Source organism: Spea bombifrons, chromosome 10 (genome assembly GCF_027358695.1).
Source record: "Spea bombifrons isolate aSpeBom1 chromosome 10, aSpeBom1.2.pri, whole genome shotgun sequence".
Taxonomy (NCBI): Eukaryota; Metazoa; Chordata; class Amphibia; order Anura; family Pelobatidae; genus Spea; species Spea bombifrons.
The window spans coordinates 29,353,428-29,381,093 of record NC_071096.1 but is presented as its reverse complement, the minus strand read 5'-3'; the positions used below and the strand labels follow the sequence as shown (position 1 = coordinate 29,381,093).

Here is a 27,666-nt window from a genome sequence, read left to right as displayed (position 1 = left end):
ATGTTTCCGGCCAGTTCATCTTTGACCATGTTTGACCAAATTCTCATCTGAATCCTTATGAAGCTAGTGGAAGCTCACATGGGGTAACATTGACTTTACAGTCAAATTCTTCTTGCAGCTCCTTTTTGCATTAGTTATCTAAAAAAGGAGAAGTGTACTCTTGGATCCTGTTCTTGCAGCATATTTTCAATATCCTTTGTGATCTGATTACCCCATAAACTGAAAAGAAAAACATACTTGTGATAAATGTGGGGACAAGAAGCAGACAGCTGGAAAGGTGGCAATATGTCTCAGCATCAAGAGTAATGGCTGGTGGACAAACATTATCGATGGTCGATGTAACGTGGGAGAGAATGGTACGGGAAAGCGATGCCAATAAACAGGAGCGTTCTTCACTTACCAGACAATTTCTATCCAAAGACAGATGCCCAACTCTTGGACTATGGCTTCTGCTCCTCGTGCTTGAATAACATTTTTCTCTAGACTTTAGGAACAAATATGAGAGAGAACAAAATTATTTCAAGGGCAGTCTTTTTATACTGTATGCTGTAGATACTGCATCATTAAACATATTTCATCTGTTACTTACTCCAGTCTCTGAAGTTTACGCATTTGTTTTAATCCAAAGGCCAGAGTGCTAGCCCCTTCATCGCCTATGTTGTTCCAGGATAATCTAAAATAGACAAGAACATGTAATGTTATACATATGCCCCGAACATTTCTATATGTTAATTCAAGCCATTAAAAGGGTACAAGTGTAAACATGCGTTTCAGAAATACATTGTGGAATTGTGGCATTAACGAGATTGTTACATTTTATAATTCAACCAGCAATAAATGATCATTATAAACTGGATATGCAGATCTTAATTTGTCAGCAGGAACAGATTTGCACGATTTGTCCCTCGCCTTTAAACGTTCTGGTCACTTTTGGAGGAAGCTGATTGGTTAAGGCAGCCGTTGGAAGGTTTAGGGGTAGAGAAGTGGCCTAAGAACTGGGAATTAAGTGGTATTTTAGCTTTGCTAACCAGTGTCCAGATACTCCGACCACACTCCTGGCACCCTCATTTGTACATTATATCAACAAGCTAATAGATAAATGACTTATAGATGTTAAACTATCATTAGCTGCCGTTTTCATCTATATATTCGTCATGGACAGGAGATATTTCTTTGATATTACCATATAAATGCGTACATACACGAGTTCTTCCAGGCTTTGGCACGATCCAATCGCTGCTGCCAGAGATATGCAAATACTGTCTGAGATTCCACAACATTTTAAACTGGGGAAGGAAGTTGCAGGGAACAAAATTTGATTAATTCAATGAAGCAGTGTTATAAAGGCATAATAATAAGTGAACGCTGTGCTAAGCTACGATGCAAGGCTAGATAAAGATGAAGTTGGCCTGTAACACTAGGACTCATGCTTGCCCCTTTACAGTGATTTACGTTATGGGAACTACGATCAGCATATACGGTGCTATAAAGTTTACCGTGATCTCTGCTCTGCATCAGCATGGACTGCCTTGAGGATTGCGATAGTATGATTTGAATTAAAATAATGAGAAGTTAGGCTGCTCCTGGTTGTGCATAGAGGTCAATTTAATTGCGGGCTTAGTGAATAAATCCCTCTCTAGGTAGAAGATAGAACTAAATACACTGTATTTTCAAAGCATTATTATCAAACAAGTTTACCCACTGAAGCTGCTTCAGAAGTTGAAATTGAGGCAGGCCTTCTGAAAGCGTCAGCAAACAGCTTTCATCTAAAGTGTTGTCTGACAAACTGCAAAGGGAATGCACAACAAAGACAACATTGTTTACTAGTTGGCACAATGTCCCTTCAACGTCACACGCATTTTCACATAAGCTGCACTTATAGTGACCTAAGAAGACACAAAGTATGAGTTTGCTTGACTAAGACCCTACGAGCTCCTTGAAGCTGTCATTTTTTTCAGAATGCTGGAATGGTTTGCAAGATTGTAATTGACTGGCTTGTTTGCAATTGGCTAGTTTTACAGCCTATCAAGAGTCTTGTAGGCCAGGCTAATACCACTTGTGTTGTTCTTTGGAAGGGGTTAAATTTGAGCTACAGGAGAAGAGATAGACCCGGAGCTAGACTTTGATCAGTAACGCAAAGCCCAGTAAACATTTACCTGATGAATTCAATCTGTTGACACGAGGCCAGCGCTTGTGCCACTGCACTTCCACCACTGGATCCCACATGACAGGACTGTAGGCTAGGCACAGAAATGCAATGTTCATGGCAAGAAGTCACAATTTCTTCACAAGCCAGACTCTGCCCATCTAGTCTGCCCACTTTCCTGCATTAAAGACTCAAACCTTAATGAGCCCTTTGTCTCGTCTTAGATTCAGGATAGCTTTATGATACGTCATGCATGTTTACATTACCTTGCTGTATTAGCCCCTACCACTCCTTCCGCGAGACTGTTCCATTTATTTACCGCCCTCAGTAAAAAAGAACTTAATTACATTACATCCAAGCCCCTGACCCTCTATACTACATAAGGGTATTTTAACAGGCATTTAATAATGTATATTATCATTAACGAAGATCCTATAAAAGTCAAAGTAAACAACCCTAGAAGAACAGACTACTTTGTGTAAATTAGAGAGCTACTCTGCTCTGTAAAACATATGCACTGTGCTCCGATTATAATACACAGTGTTCTAATATAGATACACTCTCTGATCCCCAGACGGGGCACACGTTCCACAGGTTCTGTATATCAAAGACGCACAGGACCATCTTTATAGAACTGATAAACATGGCACATTTGGTTGTGCCGAGGGATCTGACAGTCTGGAGCTGGACGCAGTCTGGCAGTCGCATGGGTCAGCAGAGAGGATATTAGCTCTGGCATGAACAGCGAACAAAATAAAATGTTCTTTTCACTTGCTGCTAAAAAGGAAGTTGCTATGGCAACCTGTCAGCGCTTGCCTGTATATACTCCACAGTGCTGATGTCATCAGATGCCCTAGGACGACAAACCTGCTAAATAAACAGCAGCTGACGGGGATAATCAGCGAGGAAATGTGTGGGATGCATAGGCGGCCCAGCAGTGACAAAGTATCACAAGGGGTCACTGCCAGCCCTGGAAACTCAATACACAAAATTACATTGTTATGATAGCCTAAATGTTATTTTTGTGTCGTGTTCTTCATGATTTGGGATTTACAATTCTATTTATATATGTGTCCCTCCTGAAAATCTAAATCCAACCCGAGTTTCACTGGTTCAATGGGGGTCAAACCTAGACCAAGTGGCACCACAGCCAAGAATATTCTCTTGCACCGCCATTCTTTTACATGTACACAGAAGCATCACACCCAGGCACAGGAAATAATTGCTTTGCCCCTATTCTGTACAGAAATCCCCTGCCCCCTGGATGTCATACCATACATTGTACACCAAACACATTCGAACACTGTACACTGACACACCAAACACTCACATTCGAACACTGTACACTGACACACCAAACACTCACACATTCAAGCACTGTACACCAACACCCTACCAACAGCTCACACTCATTCTAGCACTGTACACTGACACAAAGGGTCTACGTATTGTTTTCCTTTGTGCATTCACACATTGGCACGGTGGTTGCTCTCAATAGTTTCATGTCATATTAAGTACATGAAAATATGCAGGCCGGTCACCCAGCATTAGAATATGGAGTTCTCCAAGGACAAAGCCCTTAACCTAAACTATACTTACTCAACACACTTCAGTTTCTTCATATGCGGTAGAACTTCTCCTAGTTGAACAAAAGTGTCATCTCCTAAATTATTTCCTGCTAAACTGAAACAAAAACATTGGAAAAAATATTTCAACAATGCTATTGAGTTTTTTGCAGTCGTGTATATTCTGCACGCGCGATGCACATTTTTATTTGCTATGCAATTAGCTCATGGATACGTGCAGAGTTGTATAAGATTAGGAGCAACTGAAAACCAATGCTTACAGAAGCCCAAAGAAGTTTCTGCCGCAGCAACGTAATCATTGTGCATTTCTTCTGCTGTCGACAGAATACTTACATCAACTCCTCCATGAGCTCACACTTTCTTAGAGCATCGGCAAGATTTATGCCTCCCGATGGGCCAATGTGATTATGAGAGAGGCTATGATATCAAAACAGAAAATAAGGTATATATATTAATTACATATCCATCCCACATTGCTGGGAGTTTAAAGGAACAGTAAGGGAACTTACTCAATGGTCGCAATGCTGGTAATAGTGCCAAGATGTTCTGCCAGACTCAAAATACCCTGGTAGGTGATATTATTGTTGCTTAATCTGGAAAGAGAAATCAGATTTGGGATACTATCTACAAAATACAATTTAAAGCTTAAAAAAGGTCCAACAAGAGAGCTTGAATACTAAAGTCGCCAGGGTCCCTCACCAGGTTGATTCCTACTTAAGGAAAACTGCATCTTAAACTCACAGGTTTAGGAATTATTATTATACATTAACAAACATAGTGGAGAGTACCGCCGACCACACAAATGCGGGCCAAAGTTCTGATGTAAATTTAAGAAGCTAGAACAGTAGAGAGGTCCCCCTGGATCTTAAACACCTTTTTTATGCTGCTTTAAGGTGTCACATAATTGTATCCACTGGCCATCTATATTACAATAGACTTGAATGTATAGCGGTATTGTCTTACATCAGCTTCTGTAAGGACTTCATCTGTGGGAATCCTTGGCACAATATATGAAGTGAAGAATCGTCCAGACATATAGAATCTATACTGGGGTGAAAGAGTATAGTGTTATACGGGCTTCAGCTTTATTCATGGCAGGTCTAGTCTAACAACTGCTGCATGTCTGTATCAGAGCATCCCTCTCGAATGCAAGAGTGCTAACAATACTCAATACACCAGTCTTTAGCCGTGTTGGAAGGATGTCTAGGTTGCAAAATCCTTGGATCATTACAGGGGCAACCTTGGCATTAATGGGTTTATGTTCTTTGTCACACAGATTAGAAGATTCCAGGTTCTTTTTTCTTTTTGCTGGTTACAGTCAGTAGGCAAACACCACACTGTAGATATACAGGACAATCAAGTATTTTCTTACTAAATCTCTTGTAATTCTGTGCACTTCGAAAGCTCCAGCATAAAACGTCCGCCGCCTTCACATGTTGCCGAGAAGCAATGGGACACACTAGAAAGTGAGAAACATCTTAGTTTTTTATGTATATCTTGTCCATTAGATGATTTTGATAAGAGTGCTGTACATTTTCTGCACTCTACTCTTAATAAAAGGGGCAATTAATGAATCTACCACATATAATTGTGATTTCACATCTCTATACATATTCATGAAAACATCCTCAAGATGTAACAGTTTAGCTTTCTGTAATCTATTTTGGAAAAATAAATAAATGCAGGTGTTACCGATACAAACTATTGGTTTTATAACCTTTTATTCCATCCTGTGACTCAGTTCAAAGAATTTGGTGCTAAAAAGATACATTATGGAATATAATATATGTGTATACATACATATACACGTACATTGAGTGTTACGGAAGAAAACGTACTTTAATATTTGGAGATGCCTCTTTTCCGCCAATAGGTTTGCCAACATTAATGCTCCTCCTTCACCAATCTCATTATTTGATAGACTAGAAAAACAAGAGACCAGACATTTATCAGAAATAGGATCAAGCCTCTTCCATGGGAGCTCATTGTTCTAGATCAGCGGTCAGGCACTTTTCTTGAGCCATGGCCACTCATGTGGATAACACAAACTCACTTGATATTTTGGATGGCTTTGCAACGTTGAAGATTCTTTGCGATCTGTGCCATGCCGACATGCGACATGTTCACTTGTTCTATTCTGCAAGGAAAACAATTTTATATACAGTTCTGCAATAATTCACTTAGGAGGCAATGTTGGGTTCATGAGGATTTGGAGGAATAATGAATAGGGATGGGGACATGATACTGATCATTATATTCTAAGAATTGGGTATGCGATGAAGTGTAATTTATTTTCTTTCATGAGATTCTAAAACTTTTGAACAGAACAGAACAGTTGTATTGTACTGAGTGTTAGAATAGCAAAATATCTTAAATACTCACTCAAAAGTCTTCAGGAAGACAAGCGAAGGCAACGAATCTGCAATAACACTGATTCTGTCATCACCCAGGAAGTTGTGAGATAAACTGTGATAGAATAATAAAGTGCAATGATCTCTTTAATCCGTGGAATGCATTTATATCAACTTCCAAGTTTACTGTACCAGAACATAGAATGGGGAAAAATTCCCACAGAAACATTCCACAATCCTGTGGAAAGCCTTCCCAGGAGAGTGGAAGCTGTTATAGCTGCAAAAGGGGACCAACTACATATTAATGTCTATGTATTTAGAATATGATGTCATCAAATGGTGTGCCTGTATCATAGCAGGTGAATATAACAGATGTGTATTTTGTAAATATCCGGAAGGGATGTCCGAGGCTTGTTCCTTTATTGACCCATGTGTTTAATTTCACCCGTTAGAGTTAAAGGTCAACATCATGGGTGATGCGGCCAATCAGCAGACAGGCCGCTCTATAGCCAGGGATCAGCTATGCTCTTATTGTGGAAAGTGCGCAGCCACGTTTCCATGGCGATGCTCCATTGGTTCCCATTGTTCCTAGCAGCAATTGAGAGTCATGGGAAACTGGCTTTTATGTGAGAGGCCGTTCAGTAGACATGAAAAAAAAAAATCTTTACATCCCACTTACTTCAGTTCTGTGAGGCTTGTACACTCCGTCATCAATGTGTTTAGAAAATGGGTTTTATCCTGAAGTCCACAGTGGTTAAACCTGAAGAATTCAAAATGTAGATCCCATTTTGCAACAGTTTTGGGACCGTACAAAACAAAAAGACGTCTTGGTCTGTTAAACCATTTAACGAGCTACATAATCTGGGGCACACATGGTGTCTTCTTAACAGAGACATAAAAACAAGCATTTACCTCAACGATTGTAATCCTTGAAATCTTATATCACTTCTGAAAAAATAAAGCAGAAATGCACAAGTTTACAGGAATTTCACAAATGTCCAGCTCAGCAAAAATGAATATTTTAAGACAATTTGTCACCCGTGGCCAAAAACATGTGAAGTCCCCTTATGGGCCAGACCATCACATATTTAATTTTTTTTTTATCTCTGCAATTCACCATACCCCCCCCCACACCCCACCTGATTTTTTACAAAAAAACGAAACATCTTACCTTGTGTGGATATGCTCAGTACAGTCTTTTAAGTCGAGTATTACTTTGTTTTTATAAACCCTAGGTGCAAAATAAGTACAGAACACTTAAAAATACAAAATACACATCTATCCGTAACTTACTACATGCAACTGGAACTTTGGTGCTGTGCAGGGCAGAATCTATATGATCTCTTGAGTGTCTCGAGTTGTGGGTCTGTTCTGTTTCCAGTTAAAATATTTGCATTATTATATCTATTAATATGCCCCATCGTATCGTGCACCGCTGTATAGGGGGTAAATGGGATATAACAAGCAGTGCATCCCATAATAACCTCTAGAATAAATCTCCAGAGTTTGGGATGAAACTATCGCATAGTTGCCAACAGTTCCAAATTCCCCAGGACAGTTCTTTTTGAGGTCCTGTCCTTACATAAGAATACAGCCTAAGCACAGAGCATTACACTGCACAGGCGGGATTGTGTTTTAGCCCAACAGCCTAAACGCAGGTAAGTGAGCTCCAGTACAGGTGACCCGGGGCAGAAGGCGGGGTCTAAAGAAGGCAGAGCCATGCAGTCCACCATAACTCCGCCTACTTCCAGCTCCGTGCTTTTGCCCCAAGGCACCAGGAGCAAAAGTTATTTTCTACCTTCCCATCAAGCTTTAGGCTAGCAGTTGGATATTACGCAGATGGCTGTAAATGACCGACAGAGAATGTATATTTCCATGTATCGTTTGGAACACTGCCAGAATATTTTAAAACCTCACTTCTGAACCCAAAAATAAATCAACAAAACATTCAAGCATATTTTAAATAGTTTTGAAGTCCATGATCCCCACTGCCTGCAAAACCAGGACCGTCCCAAAAACCAGGACTGTCCCACATAAACCAGGACACTTGTAAGGTATGGCATAAGATGCACCGCACAGGTTAGCATTGGTTTTGCCTTTCCTGTCGTTTATTATGTAGGGCTATAGAAATGAGTCATGTGCTGCTGATGAATCTTTAAAAAGAATACCAATTGATTACACCATTAAACTACTGGAGGTGACTAAGACTAATTTGATGATTCAGCCACATAATCTGCTCCATGCCAACAGACCACTCGTTTCTTCCAGGAAACATCTCATATTATGTACATAGCTGCATGGAATCATTTCACCGTTCAGTTTGCTTCCACGGGGCTTACTTTCCCCGGCATCAGTCCCTCCAGAATAAGGGGCAAGAGCATGGCCGTTTTTCCCTAAGCCACATACATGTTGGAGGTTGTTGACCGGTACACGGGACGTTCTAACCAGTATGTTTGATTTATACATTCACAGAAAGGAATCTGTTATATGCCTTACATACTGCAGGGCTGCTCAGTGGAGAGTTTCAGGATGTCCTCAGATGAGCACAGGTGGACCAATCAGTGTTTGTCTCAGATGATGTTAATTAAAGGGACACCTGTGCTCATAGGAGAGGAAACTGTAACCCTGTACAGTCTGGGAGCTTATCTCCAAACATATCAAATGGCCAAAATGAGAGACTTCTTTTAGAATTTGTGACTAAGGCCAGGGCTTTACTGAGATTAGACATCAAACTGTAAAATTGTATCTTTATATAAACACATGTTATCTTGTTTATAAACAAATTATTATAAATGAGCTGTAGAATGTATCCAACAGATAACTTCTTAAATGGCTGGACTGCGCAGGAAAGTAGGACTTTCTCTGATATAGCAAAGCTCACCGTATGGCTCCAATGCTTGCAAGGATTTCCGGGTGTGTGTGCATAAGTAGAAAAACGTGCTCATCTTCCATAAATTGTCCATCATTACTGCAAACAATAAATATGTTCTTAGGGCAGGGGTCACCAGCTTGCCATTTAACATCTCCTCTATCAATACACATTCTGAACGACCCAATGAAGATGTGTTTGTGAAAACATCTCCACAAAGCGTTTGGTATTACAGGGACCACGAGACAACAATACATCAACACGTCCCCGCTATCCAGAGAGCCTAGAAACACTGTCTGGTTCTCAAACATAAGGCTACTGAAATTAGCATTGGTGGCTTCTAAATTCTGTTTAAAAGGAAAGTAAACACTGCCAAGAATGTGCAGCAGTCAGGAAGGTCATCAAAGGTCCAGACAGCCTTTGCAAAGAGCCCTGCTGTGGCCAATATGTCTGAAGGAATCTTCTGTTCTTCTGGAATTCCACCTTGTTAAAAGGGGTTTCTCATGGGAAATATTCTATCTGCCCAAATGTATTTCTTTTAGTATCTGAACATTTAGTTTTTTCCCATCTGGAATTCATTAACTCCCTAAATGTAGGACCCGATTATTTTTTTAATAGTTTTGACTTACCTTATGGTAAGCATACAGGATTTTCTTGACAGGACTGTAAGGAAATCACCCAGAACCTCAAGGAATTTTTCATTGTTCTGCGATCTGTGTAGACATGAGTTTTCCGACAAAGGGCAGATATTTCAGATTGTACATTGCATGGAATTCTGCTCCCAATAGTTAGTGATTTTACAATGCCAGTTTTTGGCAGTGCTGGCTATAGAATGAGCAATTAAGTGTGAAAAGAGCGGTTTTGCTATACCTGTTATGATTGTATTTAAAAAAAAAAAATGGTGGAAAGAAGGTTACATGGACAGCACGGTAGAAGTATATTTTACTTGGGACCTTAAGTGCAGGTTGGTATAAAGTAACATTGTGTAACTAGTGTATAGTGTTTTTATTCTTATAAGATTTTAATGTCACCCACAGCTCATAAGCCAGTGTGTTGCATGATTTATGGCGCAACTATCAACCTCCTTGTTAAGTGTTTTTCCCCATACGGCTTTACGCAGATGGTTAGGATACAGGTATTCCATTGTTTAATAAGAACTGGGTTTGTGTAAATGGTAGTATATACTGTGTGTGACTAAAACTTTCAGAAACAAGTTTCAAAAATATTTTTTGGTGAATTTTTATAAGTGTTTGATGTAAAAAGCAATGTATTTAATATAATTGCACTTTAAACGTCATGCAAGTGCAGAAATATGTGCATGTTTAGGAGAACCTCTAACTCATGTTGTGATGGGCAATGTGAACGAGACACTCACTTGAAATGGGTTAAGTTGGAGCAATCTTCCAGGATAGAAAGGAGCTTCTTATACTGCTCAGCTTGGAAGTTATACTCCGCCAACCTAAAACAAATCATTCAAGAGCTGGGATTAGAGAACAGGAATTAACCTTTTTTAGATGAAAGCTTTGGAAATTGCCATTTGTGACTTTTAAGTGTCCATGCCTCCCCTGGATGTATGTCTTCGTGCCTGTGTCCTCAGCGACCCCTATTTATACATTGCTGATTAGGCATGAGCAGTGTCAGTAGGCAAGCCGAAAGCCCCCCAAAGTATTAACATAATGCATATGTTTCTTTTCTCACTAAAAAGTGAGACTTATCTCTTGGGAATTAGGATTGTTGGGATGCAGAGCACTTAAAAACGACAATGACCAATAACACCATACCGAGTATCTATTATCCGGGAGATGATCTCTAGTCTTCAGACGTTTTTTTCTACATTTTCTACATACTATTACAGGCAAATTATATAAGTGGCCATCACATTTAACATTCCTGCACATAATTACACAGCACGGACAGTAATAAAAGGGGAAAACATATATATAGATTATTCTGTCAGGAGGCTAGGGGGTATGTTCTGCTATTAGAGAACTACAATACTAATAGTGTGTCTTGGTATTTGTTTTTCCTGATGCTGGGAGCTGTAATCCAGCAACTGCGTCTCAACGGAGGGAATGGGGAAAGGCTGGGAGTCTGTTGAATTGCTGTGAAAGTCATTAGTTGCCCCGTACTGCCACCTTGTGCTGGAACATATTTGCCACAAGTCTCTAAACCGTGACAGAAAACCCCCAAAATACACAGAAGAATATCAAACTGATATCTTGCGAGTTTGGGTAAAGCTACCGTGTTCTACTGCCTCGGGCCACGTGCTGTCTCGGGATGATAGGAATTGAAGTTGAAAGAAGCTGGGCCCTCGATTGAACTCAGAGTGTGAAACCGTACTTTCCAAGCACAACCAAACTACATTATTGTCACCAGATTGAAGAGCATGGTTGGCCATCCTATTGCACTGTTAAATTGGGGAGATTACATTACAATCTTTGCAATTCTACGGCATCTTTAGCGTCAGCATCTTACAATATAAAAGGAATGTTCACATTTAGCATCATTTTCATGTTTGATTTTCTGGTTTCCCTTTGGATGCATTTATTTCATTAACCAAATCTCATCTGTTTTCAGGTCTTATTTATCTACGCAACCATTAACCCTTCCTGGAAGGATTTCATTTGCTGCGTTGAGCTGGTGGCGTCCTGAAAACAATTGGTAAGTCCTGGAAGCTGGATGAGTTACAGCAGGATGATTTTAGATCATGGGGGTGTTATTGCCATTTTTGACTGGACTAAATGTATGCTCACCTAGGGGCCACATTTTCATAACAATGGCTTTTTTGGCCTTCCATGTGCTATATGTAGAAAAGGTTCAAAAAATGTATTGCTTGTAAGAGACTGGGAAGAGTTTATACAAAACTGTTCTTGGCAAATAACTATTTCAGTACTAACAATAGGGCCAATCATGGACCATAAAGATATATGTGCATGGTTATAAATTATACAGTATTTGTACTTGTTATTGCATGTATGACAGTAATAGTTTAGTGGCCTTACCTTATGCTTTGCAACATGTCCCCACCAGGGGAAAATATAATATGAATTGTTTCTCTGGGGTGTAAACTGCCAAAATAAATAAACAAAGCCGCTATATAAGATACACATTTTGCTTGAATGTAATTAGGCCAAAAAAGCAAAATAACAATGGTTATTCCCTTAAAAATAGTGTTTCTCATAAAGCTTAAGTGCATGTTATCTGCATATTAATCAGTGCTATCAGGGTGGTGGATAAATTGAACAACCTCCTATCAGAAACGGTCCAGGCTAATAAAGAAACGTAATATAAATATGCATGGGATAGACATATGGATTCTGAATCTTAGACAAGACCAACAACTGATTAAGATTCGAGTCTCTGCACCAGGAAAAATGGGCAGACTAGACGGGCCGAATGGTTCTTATTTCCAGTCAAATTATATGTTTCTATTCCCTCATTTTTTTTTCTTAAAGTTCTTCCACTGTTAATTTATTATACGAATATTGGGTCAAAATATAAATTATTAATCGGGTAGAAGATTAGCAAAAACAAATATTTTTGAAAGAGTAACATGTTATTCTTTGCTTTTCCATAATGTATCTTCTATGTTACTCATCTGGAATATGGAGAAGATACTTAGATTTCCTCATCATGGGAAATATCCAGTGTTTATATCTATACACAGACAATATAATTTGCATGGGAAATTAGTGTGGGGGGGCAAGTTTTTTGACCTTCATCTACCTTACCGAGCATTCACCTCCGTAGCATTTCTGCAGGAGCTCAGAGCAGCGAGGAGATTGAGGATACCCTCCTCTGATAGTTCATTCATGCACATGCTGAAGAAACAAAACAGCCGTTTTGATTATGGTTTTAGAGAACATAGTTCTAGTTCAGAAGGGTATAACCCATGACTGATTTAGAACTTTTGCAACTGTTGCTATATCGGCAGATGCGATCCTGATATAAACAGTCGTGATGGCATGATTCTGCCCATACATAATGGCACGTATTTCATTAACAATGCTTAGCGTTATTCTTAGGAAATTTGATTATGCAATATACAGGCTTGGTTTTTAGAAGCCCTACTATGGCTTTTGTTTACCCCATTGGATTGTGCTTAGTATGAAACAAATACACACCTCACTTCTATCAGGTTTGGTATCCTCTGGAATACAGTCACCAACTGGCCCACATCATTCTTGCCAATTTTGCAGTGGTTTAACCTATATTGAAGAAGAGGACTGTTACCAAGAATCTTATTAGAAGGTTGTGTCTACGGCCCCTTCACAGAGGTATAAGGAAAATACAGGAGATGATACATTTCTCACTGTGGAGCAATCACAATGAATATTGCTTCTCATAGAAGTGCGGAGAAACCGAAAAACATTCCATTGGTGAACACGGTGATCGCTCAGTATTTGCTGCCTTACTCCAGAATTCTAAGCGATTATATCAAGTTGTTCATGGAAGAGGTGATCATATCACCTTCTTCCTGAAGTCCAAAGATAAATCAAACAGGTGTCTGGTAGCTTTTAGTGGACCTGCATTCATAGAGAATGAGCCAAAGAGGGCACCTCTGATGTCTTAGAACAGTCCCGTGTGTTTGTATATATGTGATTTTTGTTGCATACCTGATGATGACTTCTTTAGCCTTTTGTTGTTTTTGTAAATGAAGGCACATGTGTTTACTGGACCTTAAAACCAGATGGGAATACATGTTTTCACAAAACACATAAAGGATACAGAAATACTAAGTATGGATACATCACTATTTTAAGTCACATGTGCTTTATTTGGGGATGAGGGCAAAACATAGACTTCTCTTCTAGCCACGCTATCAGCAGATTGGTGGCAGTAGTGGGATTAGATGGAGAGGGGAGACAAATAGGGAGAAGCATGGTTAGGAAGAAAACAGCGGAGAAAAGCTAAAAGGGATACTAAATGAGAGGGAAGCGAGAGAGAGGAGGCTAAAGCAGCGGGATGTTGCAGCAGGATAGACGATCGGGGAGTACTTTTATAAATTATAGACAGAAGTACACGTTAAAATGGGACGGGAAAGAAAAAATAAAAATAACCAGTTGATAATGTACCTGATGTCAACTTCCTTTATGCGTTCACAGACATTGACTGACTTAGCCAGTAATAAAGCACAGTTTGGAGAAGTGTCACTGTTACTGAAACTAGAAAAATAAAAATTAAAGGGTCTTTTTTTACCAAGACAATCCCTTTGTGTTGCTAAATCACAGCTGCACCAAGGGCAGAGGGACAGAACTATAATTTTTTACAGAAACAACAAAAAAGTCAGGATAAAAATACTCAAGATTATATACAATTGAACAAATTAGGGCACACAACTGTCTATATACCACACATTGAGATAAAAATGCTAAAACCTAACTTATTAAAAGCAATGTTAAAAATAAAAATCTGATTTAACTCCTTAAAAACGAGAGGCGGTTCAATAAATAAGCTTTGGTCAGAGACACATCTTAGAGCTCAAAATGGGCCATAGTGTTGTAAAGGGAAGAAAATAAGAATAAAATACTATCGCAAATATCCAACCTCTATTCAACAAATCTTCCCTGACCGCATGAGCTTCACGCAATCATTCATGTAACATGCATTTAAATATCTAAACAGCCATCCTGCATGTAAACGGATTTTAAGGCAGGGGCTGCGTATTGTTTGGCCAACTTCAGCAAATACACACAAATTGGTACCGCTATGCAACGTGGGGTAATCAGGAGACCAGCCCAACATGCGCAGATACTGCTAGGCCACACACCCACAATACTGAGATTATATGATGTTATATGCAATTATGTAAATTAGATGCAATATTGCGGTCTACATACCACTACTGTCATATTTATGCCACTAAACACTCAATAACTAAAGTATTTAAATATAAAGGAATAGCCTCGTGAGTCGATGCACATCAACCAACATCTATCCAATGCGTATAAGCTATACTATATAATAAAACGTAGCTATGGTATTTAATTCATTTATATCAGCAGACTCCACGCAACATAACTGTCGCAATCAGTGAATATTAAATGAAAAAGCCTTTGGGAATGGCTTGCTGCAACCACCATTCGTTCAATGCTGCGCTTATATATAGGCTACCATGTAACGTATACCCCAGCATTCATTTATAACAGCGGATTCGCACACCATGTAACTGCTGCTGTCCAGATCCCCCATTAAGGAGAGTATGCAGTGAATATCACACTCATATGCCATACACACACACCCGGTCACACCGAACTCAGGTCAGGAGAACCAAGAGTAACGGCGCCTACACACACAGGTTTCTAGGTTTGGTAACGCTAAGCCCTCGCGGTCAGTGCCGCATTCTAGCCTGTCCGTTCCCTGCTACACTGCCAGCTGCATTAGTTATTTGCAAACAGTTAAATTAAGTGAAAACTCTAATTAGGAACATTTTACGCCACAAACTTCTCACGCCGGCTTCCTTACTGGACGTGGCCGCTGCATTAGCAGGAAATTTAAGCCGTGAGAGCTATGGGGGTGGTTTGTAAAAGTTACTCTCATTGGCACACATGACAGGTGGTTAATAGAGGGTTAATTCCCAGGGCACTAACCCTCTATTCACCATATTGAATGTCTGTTGTGCAAATTAATCCTCTATTAACCGTATTGAATTCCTATTCTGGTAAACCAGAAGCCCTTCAGAAAACTTTAATGGGCTTCAGTAGGTACCTCAGTATTACATTTTATATTCTGAAATGACAAAGTAACAAGGGTCCTAACTCCCTACTATGGATCCAGTGGATATGAGTGGTAAATAAACACACACTGACAAATTAAATGATAATTTCCCAGTATTGAAGTATATTTTACATGGTAGCTCATATATAAGTGCACTGAATGAATGATGGTTACGGTGATTTAGCCCACATGGCTATTTTGCTTTATGTTGTGATGAGTCTGGTGATATAAATGAATTCAATACTATGGCCACACTTTATTATATATTATAACTTATGCTTACCTGCATTAAATAAATGTGGTTGCTGTAGTATTTTGATTTATATTATTGACCCTTTAGTGGAATATTGATCGTAATATTTTTCCCCGTATTTGTCTGAGTATTTTCATATTTAAAGGCATATTACGTAAGATTCTTTGTATAGAAATAGGATATTTTTTATCCTCCCTCTACAACACCAAGTCTGAATTTAATCTGATGTCTCTGACCAAAGCATTTTTATATTGTGTAGTACTTCGAGACTTTACTTCTCCAACAATGGGGTTACCCCCCATGTAGAGTCTCCTTTTTATTACTGCTTTGATTCACAAAAATAAAACACTTTTAAATATTAGGCTGAAAATAAACTATAATGAAAAAGAACCTCTGGAGATCCATGTGTTAAACCTATATTTGGATTGTACATTCAAGGACAGAGGTCACTCTTCTGCTGCCCCCATAATACCCCCGAGTTATTGTGATAATAAAATACTTACTTTAGAAAAGTCAGATTGGGAAACTGTGGCAAGTATTTCAACAAGTTTTTGATATTCTGGTAACTCAATCCATTGTCAGATAAACTGCAGAGAGAAGATTACTATTAATGTACTCACACAAGTCAGAGACTTACATGTATCAAATTATCAATAGACATTTCAAGATAAACCATCACCATCAGGACATCCTACACCTTAGCTTCCTCAACAAGTAGTCTAGGAGAAGCCAACATCTAGCTTTCCATTGAACTGCTTTTCTTGCTATACCCAACCAGCTGAACAAATAATTGGGGCGCAGGTACATGTAAGGAAAAAATAAAATATAGTGTAAAGTGTATACCCAACCAGCACCTGTTTCTTTGAGAACAGTTAAAGATCTACCTAGGCTTCTACTTATGAAGATCCAGCAATCTCTGCTGATACTTTGTTTCCTATGGTTCTCAGAATAAATGCAGGTTCAGCCTTACTAGATGAAAACATAACAATTGGAGAAGAAATCGTATCTCCTCAAGACAAACAAGAGACATCCTAGATAAATGTAGTAAACAAGCAGCAAAATTTGATCTGATTTAGAGATGATAATTGGTTACAAATGTTATGATGTTCTCAAGGCTTGGCAGATAAATGGGATTTCTAGCTCATCAAAAGCTGTTTTGGTCATGGAATGAAGCCTTTCGCAATAGAAACATGTACATACTTGATACTTGTGATGTCAGTGCACCGTCCAAGAGCTTGAAGAATCTGCTGCATCTTCTGAGTGGTCATCCGACACGAGGTGAGACTAGAGGAGCATGAGGAAGAAGAACGGCAGTAAATCTAAAGAAGATGAATTATGGGAATACAGACACCAGGGGAAGTGGAATATGAACTCAGAGGAGAACACAAGGGGTATTTGCAAGAACGAAAATGAGACCTGATCATAGTGTTTACTGGAGCCCCCAAAAGTGGGAGAAAGTAAAACTTTGAAACAAGACAACCTGGCTTGGCTTCCAGGTATGATCCGTAATGCTCAACTAACCCTGTGGTCAGGGTTTGATTTTTATCCCAGTTGCTTTAGACACAAAGCCCACTTGTGCATTTTTGTGATGGTTGGTCAGCAGGGGCATATACAGGCACCAGGCAGAACAAGAATACAACATACAGATAATGCTAAAAATTGGCAGTGTGCCCCAGAGTGGGTACAGCTACCATATACCTGTTTGTCTTCTAGCTTTTTATTATTTCATTTGACTTTTTTAAAAATTGACATTGAGCGGAAGTCCAGAGGAAAAATGGGGCACCAGGATGACCTAGAACTACAGGAATCCCAGCTAATGGAATATTGATATGTAATTAGAACCAAAGTCTGAGAAAAAGTAACAGGAACACTGGGTAAAAGAGGCCAAAGAATGGCTGCTGTTTGGGTGTTCTGAAAAATATCACTGTTCCTACAAATCAATACAGATCGTGGGCTAAATGTCCTTTCCAATCATACTAATCCCACCTGAAGTTTTTTGATGTCCCTGTGGAGGTCGTCCAATCTTCAGCACTGGTCAGTAAACCTTTCTCCCTGTAGAGTAAGTAAATAAGAGGGGATTCTCAGCTGTCATAGATACAGTTAAAGGAAAATATCATTTTAAGGCAAGGATAAGCATCTTTTATAGAAGTTGTGCTTAAGAGCTGTGTGGTCAAACCCCGTTTGTTTTTATTCTATACAGAATGTTGTACCTGTTTATTATACATAGTTTGTGTCTCAGCAACTAATGCATCCTATCTGCTGCCTGAAATGATACTTTGGCTCAAACCAACTTTTGATCCGAAAATATGTATGTGTCATTTTAACGTAAACACGTGTCAAATCTGCAAATTCAGCTCTGATTGCACAAGTAATGGTAATAGAGAGCAGTACCTGTAGCTCTTCTGAAGTTTCATCGAAACCGCCTGCCTTCCCGAAAAGCTGCAATCAGACCAGGGAAATTGGTGAGGAGGGTAAAGGTGTTATTTGAGGGTTTTTACAAAGTTGCTGACATGAGAATCATACCTAATGGTGAGATCGGTCATATTCTCCACGGTAGATAAGCACTCGGCCAGGTAAATAACTCCACACATGGACATGCCGTTCCCACTTAAGCTACAAGAAAAGTATTATTTAGAGATTTAAATGAGGTATTTCAGTATTTTAGATGAGCCGTTCAAACTTTGAGTGTTTGGTGTAATTTACTGAGACAGCAGCCAGGGCAGTTAATTTATCAAATATAAAGGTTTCATTCTAGGTTTGAAAAGAAGATTAAAAATGGTAAAAAGAAAATGTGATGCAGGCCTTTACTTTAGAAGTGCTAGTGAGTCAGGAGGATAGAAACATATGGTCAACTTTGAGCAACCATGCGTTGCCCGGAATGATTTTATATATCAAGGGTGAGGCCATTTTTATGCACACACTGCTAGTTTTACTAACCCAACTCATATCTTTATATAAATGCTTGAGGCTATTCTAGATCACCTTTGACACTGGTGTGACACATCTGCCTTCACATATACGTTAGTTTTTCTTCTTTACACATGTTTTTGTGCGCTTCGGAATAGCAGAAACCACTAATAATTACATTTAAAATACATGTCTCGTACACACCGACAGGTTCCCCAATGCAACTCCAAACCCCCGATGAAGTGCACACTCATATTCATAGTGTGGGATTCCGGATACTTACTTAATGGAACGCAGGCATCTTAGTTTAGGAAGGATTTGGGCAATTTGACAGATCCCATCGTTTGATAAATAATTTTCCGACAAACTGCAATAAAAGAAAACATGTTACATACACATCCAAACTATCATTTTTTGTCGCAGTGTCAGAGGATACTGACAACAAATGGATTCAATCATTGATTTCATCAGAGTGTTTATTTAAAATACATACTTAACATCAGAAAGATGTGGGCAGTCCACAAGTATCTCAACAAGCGCAGGCACGTGTTCCGGGGTCAGGTGGCAGTGCACAAGACTAAAAACGGTAAAATATTCATAGTTAAAGAAAATAATAAAATAAAAACTCCTTTGGCTGTCATAAACCATCTAAGATTCATCTTTATTGTTATTTATTGATTTATATAGAATAATCAATAAATCCTTTCTATCCATCTGTTCATAAGGGGTTTATTCGTTAAACAGAGTTTGCAGGTAGGTTTTCAAACATTTTAAGGCCATTTGGAATTATTATGTCTGACTATAAGGTCTGTTCACTATAGGGAGAGTTGTCAGGATAATTGTGTCTCAGCTCATTCATTTCACTATTCATAATGAACGGCCAACCCCGGTGAGCTTCTGCTGTAGTAAGGGCTTGGCTGGCCCTGTCTAATCAGGGGGATTTCTTTCTCCTTTGATTTATGCGTTATACAGGGTCAGGTCAGCCTTTTTCTGGAGAAACCTGCCAGTGTTGGCCCCTTAGAATGAATAGTGAATGAGTGAGTTGAAACCACAACTGTCGTGACAGCTCTTCTGGATGTATGGAGTGATTACTAAAGGAGTAATACACAGTCCTACTCATGTGTCAGTTCTTTGGGTCACCAGTTTTTTGATCTGTGTTTTTTATCCTTTTTCAAATTATTGCATCTGATCGGTAAGAAAAGTTAGCGCCATCAAGTTACTTTCTCACTGTATTCATCACTGAAGTTGCTCAAGCTATTAATAAACTGGTGCCGTTTTGAGTTATTTTACCTTAATCTTCTCCTTCTGTCTCCATTGTTCTCTTCGCTCTTGAATTTCTTCATAGTTGGTGGGCTAGAATTACAAAATAAAAATATATTTAAAATTCTATTTCCAAACCAAAGTCGTGTGCCAGCAGGAGTTACATGCACTTATTCAAGTAAATAGATATGTTTGATATTCAGTTCTTTGAAGATCCAACTACTTGGCTACCTGTGCTGTAAGGCATGACTTACCAAATCATCAAGGGGGTAAAAAGCTCTGCTTCTCCTGATTTTGCATTGAGAAGGAGGATTGGGGGGCAAAGTAACAGATTCCGTCTGGACAGTAACATATGTATATATAACAGGAACAAAAAAAACCTGCTGCATCCCATAGTCAAGTCAACATTTCCACCCACTGGGTCTCTGTGAAACATTGCGACTTTAACCTCAGAGCATTTCATGTATTACTTTACCTCGTCGGTGAGGAGAGATCTGATTTGAAGATTGCTATTGTGGGTTCAACGCTACAAAAAAAAAATAAAGTATTTAATGGATCAGACATAATGAATAAACACAGTACATTATATGCTGGGTTTGAGAAAAATAAACAATTATATAAATAATTTTTTATCATTCTTCCCTGTTTGTATCCACTCCAGACCCATGCAAAGTTCCCACAAGACACTAGTAATATGTTGGTGTTGTCAGTGTGCTCACCCAATGCTGTACATTAACACAAAATTCCTGGCATTTACCTCATTTGAACTTCAGTTATTCTCAAGCACTTGGAAGCCGCTTTTGACAAAGTGAGGATGTTTTTCGCATTAAGCTCATTGTTGCTCAGGCTGTTGAACAGTAGACAATGATACACTTATTAATTCGATAAGAACATGTACTTAATTACAGCCATTTACTCAAAGCTGCTTCACAAAATCCAACCCATTTTTTATATCCAAAGTGGAGCCAAAGCTTCTAGGGTGAGACGGCCAAGTTATTGGCACCCAGTCACAGGTATAGAGCTCTGTATGGGTATAGATGCAGATCCTTAAAAATCCACATTTTACTAAACCATGTAGGAACAAGCCAGCTGTCCAAGGGGCTGAGCAAGTAGGGGCCACTAACATGATGCTCTTTCCTATGTTAGCAAACAAGGTCATGCAGTAGAGGGCTGGGACACTACAAACCTCATGCCCACCATGGCTTCACCCAGCAAGGATCTCATGAATAGCAAGGCATTGATAACTTACTCAATTTGCTTCAGCTGCTCCATCTTCTCAAACACTACTAGAAATAGGAGCATTTCCTTAGCTTTTAGATGGTTATCTTGCAAACTGTGAAAAAAATACCCCAATTACATATCAATAAAATACAGATAAGATGTAGCAACTTAAACAGATGTTGTGTACATTTCATTAGTATTACGATAGGATTCCAATTTCAGTTCTCTTGCATCGTCTCTTATTATTGTCTCTTGCATGTGGCCGTTTCCTGAGGAACACGTCATGATGAACAGCTGACAACATTTGAAAAGTGGTTTTACCATTATATAAAGTCATTGAATGGTCTGATCAGCAGGACCATGTCACTGTGGGGATAAGAACACCTTTAAAACTTTGCACCAGAATGGCTCTTTCAAAAGAAATGCAGTTCTCCATTTCTACACCATGTTAGGTGGTGCTTTTGAGGTTTTTTTTTTTACTACCTCTATATCTATGTAAAGTAACCAAATGTTTCAATCATCACTGGACTACTATAATCTCATAGCTTGACATAAAGTAATCTTGCTTTTCCTTCTGCTTTTTGATGCCGTGCTTTAGAGCCCTATGATTGCAGCCAGTACTAGCTTCCAACACTAGGGCTGGGGAACAAACATTTTATCCCCCCAAGTCTCCTTCTTTTGGACCCAAATACCCCTGTCTCTGTTTACCGCCCTGATGTTCCTCTTTTCTAGGTGCTCACAATGTTTGCTGGGTATGAGAATATCAGGTATCGGGGTATGAGGGTATCAAGGAGGCTGTACAGCCATACAAACTGCAATGATGCAGATCAAAACAGCAGGAAATGTGTCTATAGATTATGATGTTTAAGCAAAATTCATTATTAAGGACATGACGCTGCAAACCTGACCCCTTTAATTCATGTGACATCACACACATCTCGCCGGTGACAGCAGAGGTAGAACATTCTCCCACATGCGCAGTACGCTCTGACGTGACCTCCAAAGTTATTTTCAGACATTCTGTTAAAATACACTCCAAGGCTACACCAACAAAAAACATCAGCTATTTAAAGTTAAGAGATAATAAACGTGTGGGACATTTAACAAGGTAATCTGTTTGGCGAAAAACAAGTCAATTAGAAATGGGAAATGTAATTACTTAATTTCCTGTAGCTGCTTACAACAGAGGAGAGACTGTTTCAAGGCGGTAGCTGCATCCTCTGTGATTCTTCCAGCAGTCAACCTGAAAAGAAACAAGTGGGAATATAAAAATGCATCACTGCATGTTTAGGACATTTCAGAGGTTCGACAAAATTCTGTAGGTTAAATGTGGAGGAACTTTCCTTTCATAGAATTTACAATAAATGTACAATAAACAAAAGGCTATCCATGAGATGGTACGCTTATGGTGCCTTGTCTCTGCAGCCCCTTTTACTTACACTAAATGCTAGATGAAGCTGGTAACACCCACCTGAGCTTCTTCAGGAATTTCATGGCAGGTAAACACTTTGAAAGTGATTTAACAAATTCATCTCCATATTTTCTGTTCCTGAAGCTGAAAAGCAAGATATCATAGCATTGAAGCATTATTTATGGATGGTCTCCATACTTACTATTAGTAGAAAGCATTAAAATGACATCAACATTTGACAGCAAATTTAATACAACCAGACATTAATGGTGAAGACACAGAGGTCATCACCTCCTTGGTGTTGGAATTCCTGTCTCAAATCTGTGTAGAATGTTAGATTTGGATTGTATAATCCTTTACCTGGTATATCTGCTGTCTATTTATCTGTGTCCCACTTTTAAACTATACATTGTTTCAAAAGTTTTAGTACCTCAAGCTTTCAATAGTATCACATTTTTCCAAGACGGCGATGCAATCCGCTTCCATAGGGCACCCTGCAAAATCCAAGCTAACCAGGCATGGTCCGTGATTGACCACAAGACTTAAGGCAGTCATGTCAACCGGATTAATCCTGAAATTTTTAAAGTCGTATTTGAATTTGAGTTGCGCTCCAATGCGTCGTACCAAATCCAGATCTTGGGTTTCATAGACACAGTGACATAACTCTATTAATTTAGGACCTGTTAGCTGAGAGTCTGCAAACTTGACCAAACATTCTATGATGGTCTCCTGTTTCTTCTGAACCAACACTTCGCCGTGTTCTGCTAGCTCATTGAGAAACGCCCGACACTCTTTGGAAGACAACCCTGACAGAAATATATGGAAATTGTCAGTGAAGTCGTCTTTCGTTTTATACTTTATATTCCATTTTGATTTCAGGGAGAGCTTTTGTTTGAGCGAGCTTTGTGTCACAGTCTTACTTATCATTAGATATAAGGAAGCGAAAAATTCCTGAGAACTCAAGTGTACAAAAGAATATCCAGTGTCTCTGCTGCTGTCCATCTTTTTTACATCAAACCTAGAGAGAAGCCCGTGGCCTAGAGCAAAGCCCTTTAAGTCCTCCGAAATATCTTCAACATAAAACACAGTCTTGTTTTCATCGAGTCCTCTGAGAGCCAGGTGACATAACTCACAGATTTCAGGCCTAAATTTTTTCAGTCCCATTGCTTCGTTAGGCAAATACATTTGCTGTTTCCAAATGAAAATATTCAGCATTTTCACGTAAAACTGCGTTATCGTTTGCGGTAGCTGCATTTTTATCGATGACACATGCAGCATATATTCCAGGCATATGCACACGATGTGACATAAAGCAGGTACGAAGCACATGCGCATGAGAGTATGGTTTTCCCTTAAATGAAACAAGGCTTGGTCTCTGAGTTCGTCTTTGTGAAAATACAAGCTCACGTATTTCTCAACCATATCTTCATTAAAGCCCAAGACTTCTGCGACACACTTTGCCAAACTAAGGAGCTGGTTGGTGAGGATTTTAGATCTACAAGTGACCACAACTGTGCATCCACATAGTACTGTTCCTTCAAGTAGATTTTGGAACATCTCTGATATAGGAACATCTTGCATGGGATCAATGTTCCTCTTATTAGAACTGCTGGAAATCTTCCCAGCGAACTCATCAAGCCCATCAAATATAATAAGAACATTCTGAGGATTCTCGGTGATGTATTGATATACTTTCTCTTGATCTATCTCCGGCCTGAGAAACAAGTTGAAGAGAAGTTCCTTAAGTGTGACACTTCTACTGATTAAGTTTAGCTGTCGAAACTCAAAGAGAAAGGTCATCGTAAATTGTTGGAATCCCCCACTTGCCCATTCATAGCATATCCTGTGCATCAGCAGTGTTTTCCCTGTACCCGGCATGCCGACTAGTAAAATAGCATGCGTTCCAGAGATACTGGCACGTTCAAACAGCTGAGATATTTTCATTGTGCCTGGGGTTTCTTCTATAGCCGACGAGGTGCTTGGGTCACCCTTTGGCTTTGACACCTTAGTGTGTACCTTGACTTGCTGGATCAATGGCTCCACAAACATCTGCTTTAATTGTTGGCTGGCATCTTCTTTGATGCCAAAGCCATACTTGTTTAACAGTGTGTGAACAATCTGCTCCTTGTAGGTTTCAGCAGGATCTATGTTAAAAAAAATATAAAATATCACATTACAACCAGTTTCTTTTATTAGGAAGCTTTTGAATTCTCCAGAGTTATCTCAATCTGTACCTATAGCACAAAATATATGCATGTCTCATTAACAGATTAAATGCTATTTGTGGTTTCATGCCTTTTAGTGAATCTCTAGCCCTTCTCGGCTCAAGGTGGCTAAATCTAAGTTTATAAGTAATTTATCCCTACACTTAAATAGATCAATTACCACTAAGGACACTGCTTTTATCTGGGATCTGTATGACAGAAATGTTTTATGTCCCATGTGTAAGTATGTAACTATGTAATTGAATTATACACGTTACATTTGAAAATGCAGGTTTAAGGGACTAATGTTTACTAAGTGTGCAGGTGACCATGTCCTCAACTAGAGTTTAGTTATATTAATTGTGAGCGCCGGAGGGGAAGATGTCCCCACTATGAAGGAAGAAGGTTTATTTACTGTTATACACATTTACCTGCGTCGGTTTGGCTACATCGTTAGCACGTTCCCAAAAACAAAACTAAAACTAAATGCAAGTGGCAGCCAACCTTCAAACACACAATGTAACCAATACAGAAAATTAAAACACAAGCACAAAAAGCAGAAACAAACATCAGTTCCAGCCAAAAAAATGTAACTGGATCATTATCTACATGTTGCGTTAAGATGGATACTCTTCTCGGGTTCCAACATTAAATAATCATAACATATTTTATGATATAACCTGTTAGAATGTATTATTTATGATATATGTGTAGGAAAGGCTTTTCTTTTTAATTGAAATCTTACTAACATTTTTTTTTAAGAGAGCCTTGCTGATTCATTTTAAGAAATCTCTAAATTGCACTGGAAGAGCAAAATTTAAGGCTTGTTTGCATGAGCACAAGTGGCTTATGTATGCTCAACCGAAATGAGTGAAAATATGACTGAACAAAGTGGCAAAGTGTATAAAAACATTGTGCAAATATGAATGCATTGCAGCCAAGTTCTGTCAGAATTGGACTTTGGATAGAGCTTACCTTGTCCGACCGTACTCAGTAGTTGTGTCTCCAAGTCCATAGGCAGCTCTCCTTCCATGCACACATACTGAATGAAAGCCCTCCATTCCTTGGCGTGGGACTCCATTAGCTCCTGGAGAAGTGCGGAGAGGGTTCCTTTGTCATCTGATTTCAGAGAAATCTGTCTGAGATCCACATCAGGAATAAAGAGTGGCACTTTACTGAGAAACCAATCCACATTATCGAACAAGAAGTCCACCAACTGTGGCAAGATGCTTCCTATTTCATCTTGTGAGTTTGCATCTTCCATGCTAATGCTGTAAAACAGAAGTAATTAGCAAATTGCCTGGAATAATAAGTCAACTATTCAAAATTACTTCAAATGTTTAGTGTTCTCAGCTACACAGATGATGAACGTGACATACCAAGACATTTTGGACAATGCTATGCTTCTAACTTTGCGGGAACAGTTTGGGGAAGACCCTTTTCTAGTCCAGTCCATAAAGACATGGTTGGATGGGTTTGGTGTGAAGGAACTTGACGCAGAGCCCCGATCTCAACCCCATCCAACACCTTTTGGATGAACTGGAACGGAGATTGTGAGTCAGACCTTCTCATCCAACATCAGTGCCTGACCTCACAAACGCTCTACTGGATGAATGGGCAAAACTTCCCAGAGAAACTCGCCAAAATCCTGTGGAAATCCTTCCCAGAAGAGTGGAAGCTGTTATACCTGCAAAGGGGGACCAACTACATATTAATGTCTATGTGTTTAGAATGCAATGTCATAAAAGTCCCTGTTGGTGTAAACATCTTTTGTCCATATACTATATATATATTTAATTAATATATATTAAATAAATTATTATACCTTTCTACCCAATAAAAACTCAATAAGCAAGGAAGTATATCACAAACATTTCATGCAGAACTTTTCAATATATCTCTATTTAGTTTTATTATTATGATGATTCACCAGTTTTAACATTAAAAACTCCTTCTCATAATACCTATCTTTTTTATTTGCTGTAAATCACATGGAATTGTCCTCACCGTGTCGTTCCCCTGTTCGCATTTGTTTGAGAAATAAAGCATTTCTAACGATCTAATCTAAAAACGATAAAATGATAACACAGGTTACATATCAACTGCAAACTTACATATCAACTGCAAACTTTTTCCCGCACTTATGAAGCATTTCGGTGTCTTCAGTTTGCTGCTTGAAACGAAAGCAACTTTATATTGGAAATCCCCTTATCGAAAGGCGGCTCTGAACTTGCACCCACAAATTGTAGATTGATGTCAAAACAACCAACAAAACAAACAAAAACCCCCAGTTCTATACTGCCCATTTCCATGGTAATATGGTGACATATGTATAAATTACAAATGTTGAAATTCCAGGAAAAACTAGATGGGCAAAATGGTTCCTACCTGCTGCCAAATTCTATGATTGTATGCATATTTATAATATGTTTATTGATCGTTACCTAATGTGTTGCACACCGATGCATTTAAGCAGAACTATGGCATCCACAACCAAGGAAACTTGTAGAAATGAGCTGACTTTCATAAAAAAGGAGCAGTTCTGTTGCAAAAATGTATGGATTAGAGCCTATCTGTCATTTTACCAAAAAAGTGTTTTATGTTCCCCTTCCGTACCTGTTAGAAGGTTTCCCTCTTCCAGCGATAGAAGGTAGGATAGTCAAGTTGCGGAACTTTTACATGTAAGCTAACTTACAGAAAGTTTATAATGAAACTATAACATATGAGATACAATAAGCATT

The 27,666-nt window shown here is 39.0% G+C and overlaps 1 protein-coding gene across 3 annotated transcripts; it reads right to left on the bottom strand.

Moving 5' to 3' along the window:
- NLRC5 (NLR family CARD domain containing 5) lies at positions 1-26,192 on the bottom strand. Of its 3 annotated transcripts, none has more exons than XM_053448912.1 (40): positions 25,901-26,192; positions 23,152-24,865; positions 22,782-22,865; positions 22,470-22,553; positions 21,339-21,422; positions 20,847-20,936; positions 20,565-20,615; positions 20,120-20,182; positions 19,323-19,406; positions 19,113-19,196; positions 18,446-18,535; positions 18,314-18,361; positions 17,909-17,974; positions 17,123-17,206; positions 16,426-16,509; positions 14,028-14,117; positions 13,569-13,631; positions 13,077-13,160; positions 12,684-12,773; positions 11,955-12,020; positions 10,328-10,411; positions 9,582-9,665; positions 8,965-9,051; positions 7,255-7,314; positions 6,996-7,031; positions 6,763-6,843; positions 6,115-6,198; positions 5,786-5,869; positions 5,571-5,654; positions 5,105-5,191; positions 4,696-4,779; positions 4,242-4,325; positions 4,066-4,149; positions 3,746-3,829; positions 2,157-2,240; positions 1,703-1,786; positions 1,203-1,286; positions 590-673; positions 401-484; positions 1-219 (listed from the first exon to the last, which is right to left on the bottom strand). In XM_053448912.1, the coding sequence occupies exons 1-40, from the start codon at positions 26,187-26,189 to the stop codon at positions 135-137; spliced, it is 5,004 nt and encodes a 1,667-aa protein (XP_053304887.1). In that variant the 5' UTR covers positions 26,190-26,192; the 3' UTR covers positions 1-134. The 3 variants fall into 3 exon arrangements, 2 of the variants coding, with proteins under 2 accessions (XP_053304887.1, XP_053304888.1); XM_053448913.1 differs by having other exon boundaries at positions 15-138; XR_008345706.1 differs by lacking the exon at positions 1-219 and having other exon boundaries at positions 1,699-1,786.
- Positions 26,193-27,666: the final 1,474 nt, after the last annotated feature.

Coding starts and splice junctions, on each gene's coding strand:
- NLRC5 (XM_053448912.1), bottom strand. CDS start 26,189: ATGGAAGATGCAAACTCACAAGATGAAATAGGAAGCATCTTGCCACAG. Junction 22,866..23,151: donor GATACTATTGAAAGCTTGAG/GTACTAAAACTT, acceptor CTTGCTTTTCAG/CTTCAGGAACAGAAAATATG. Junction 5,870..6,114: donor GTCTTCCTGAAGACTTTTGA/GTGAGTATTTAA, acceptor TTTTCCTTGCAG/AATAGAACAAGTGAACATGT.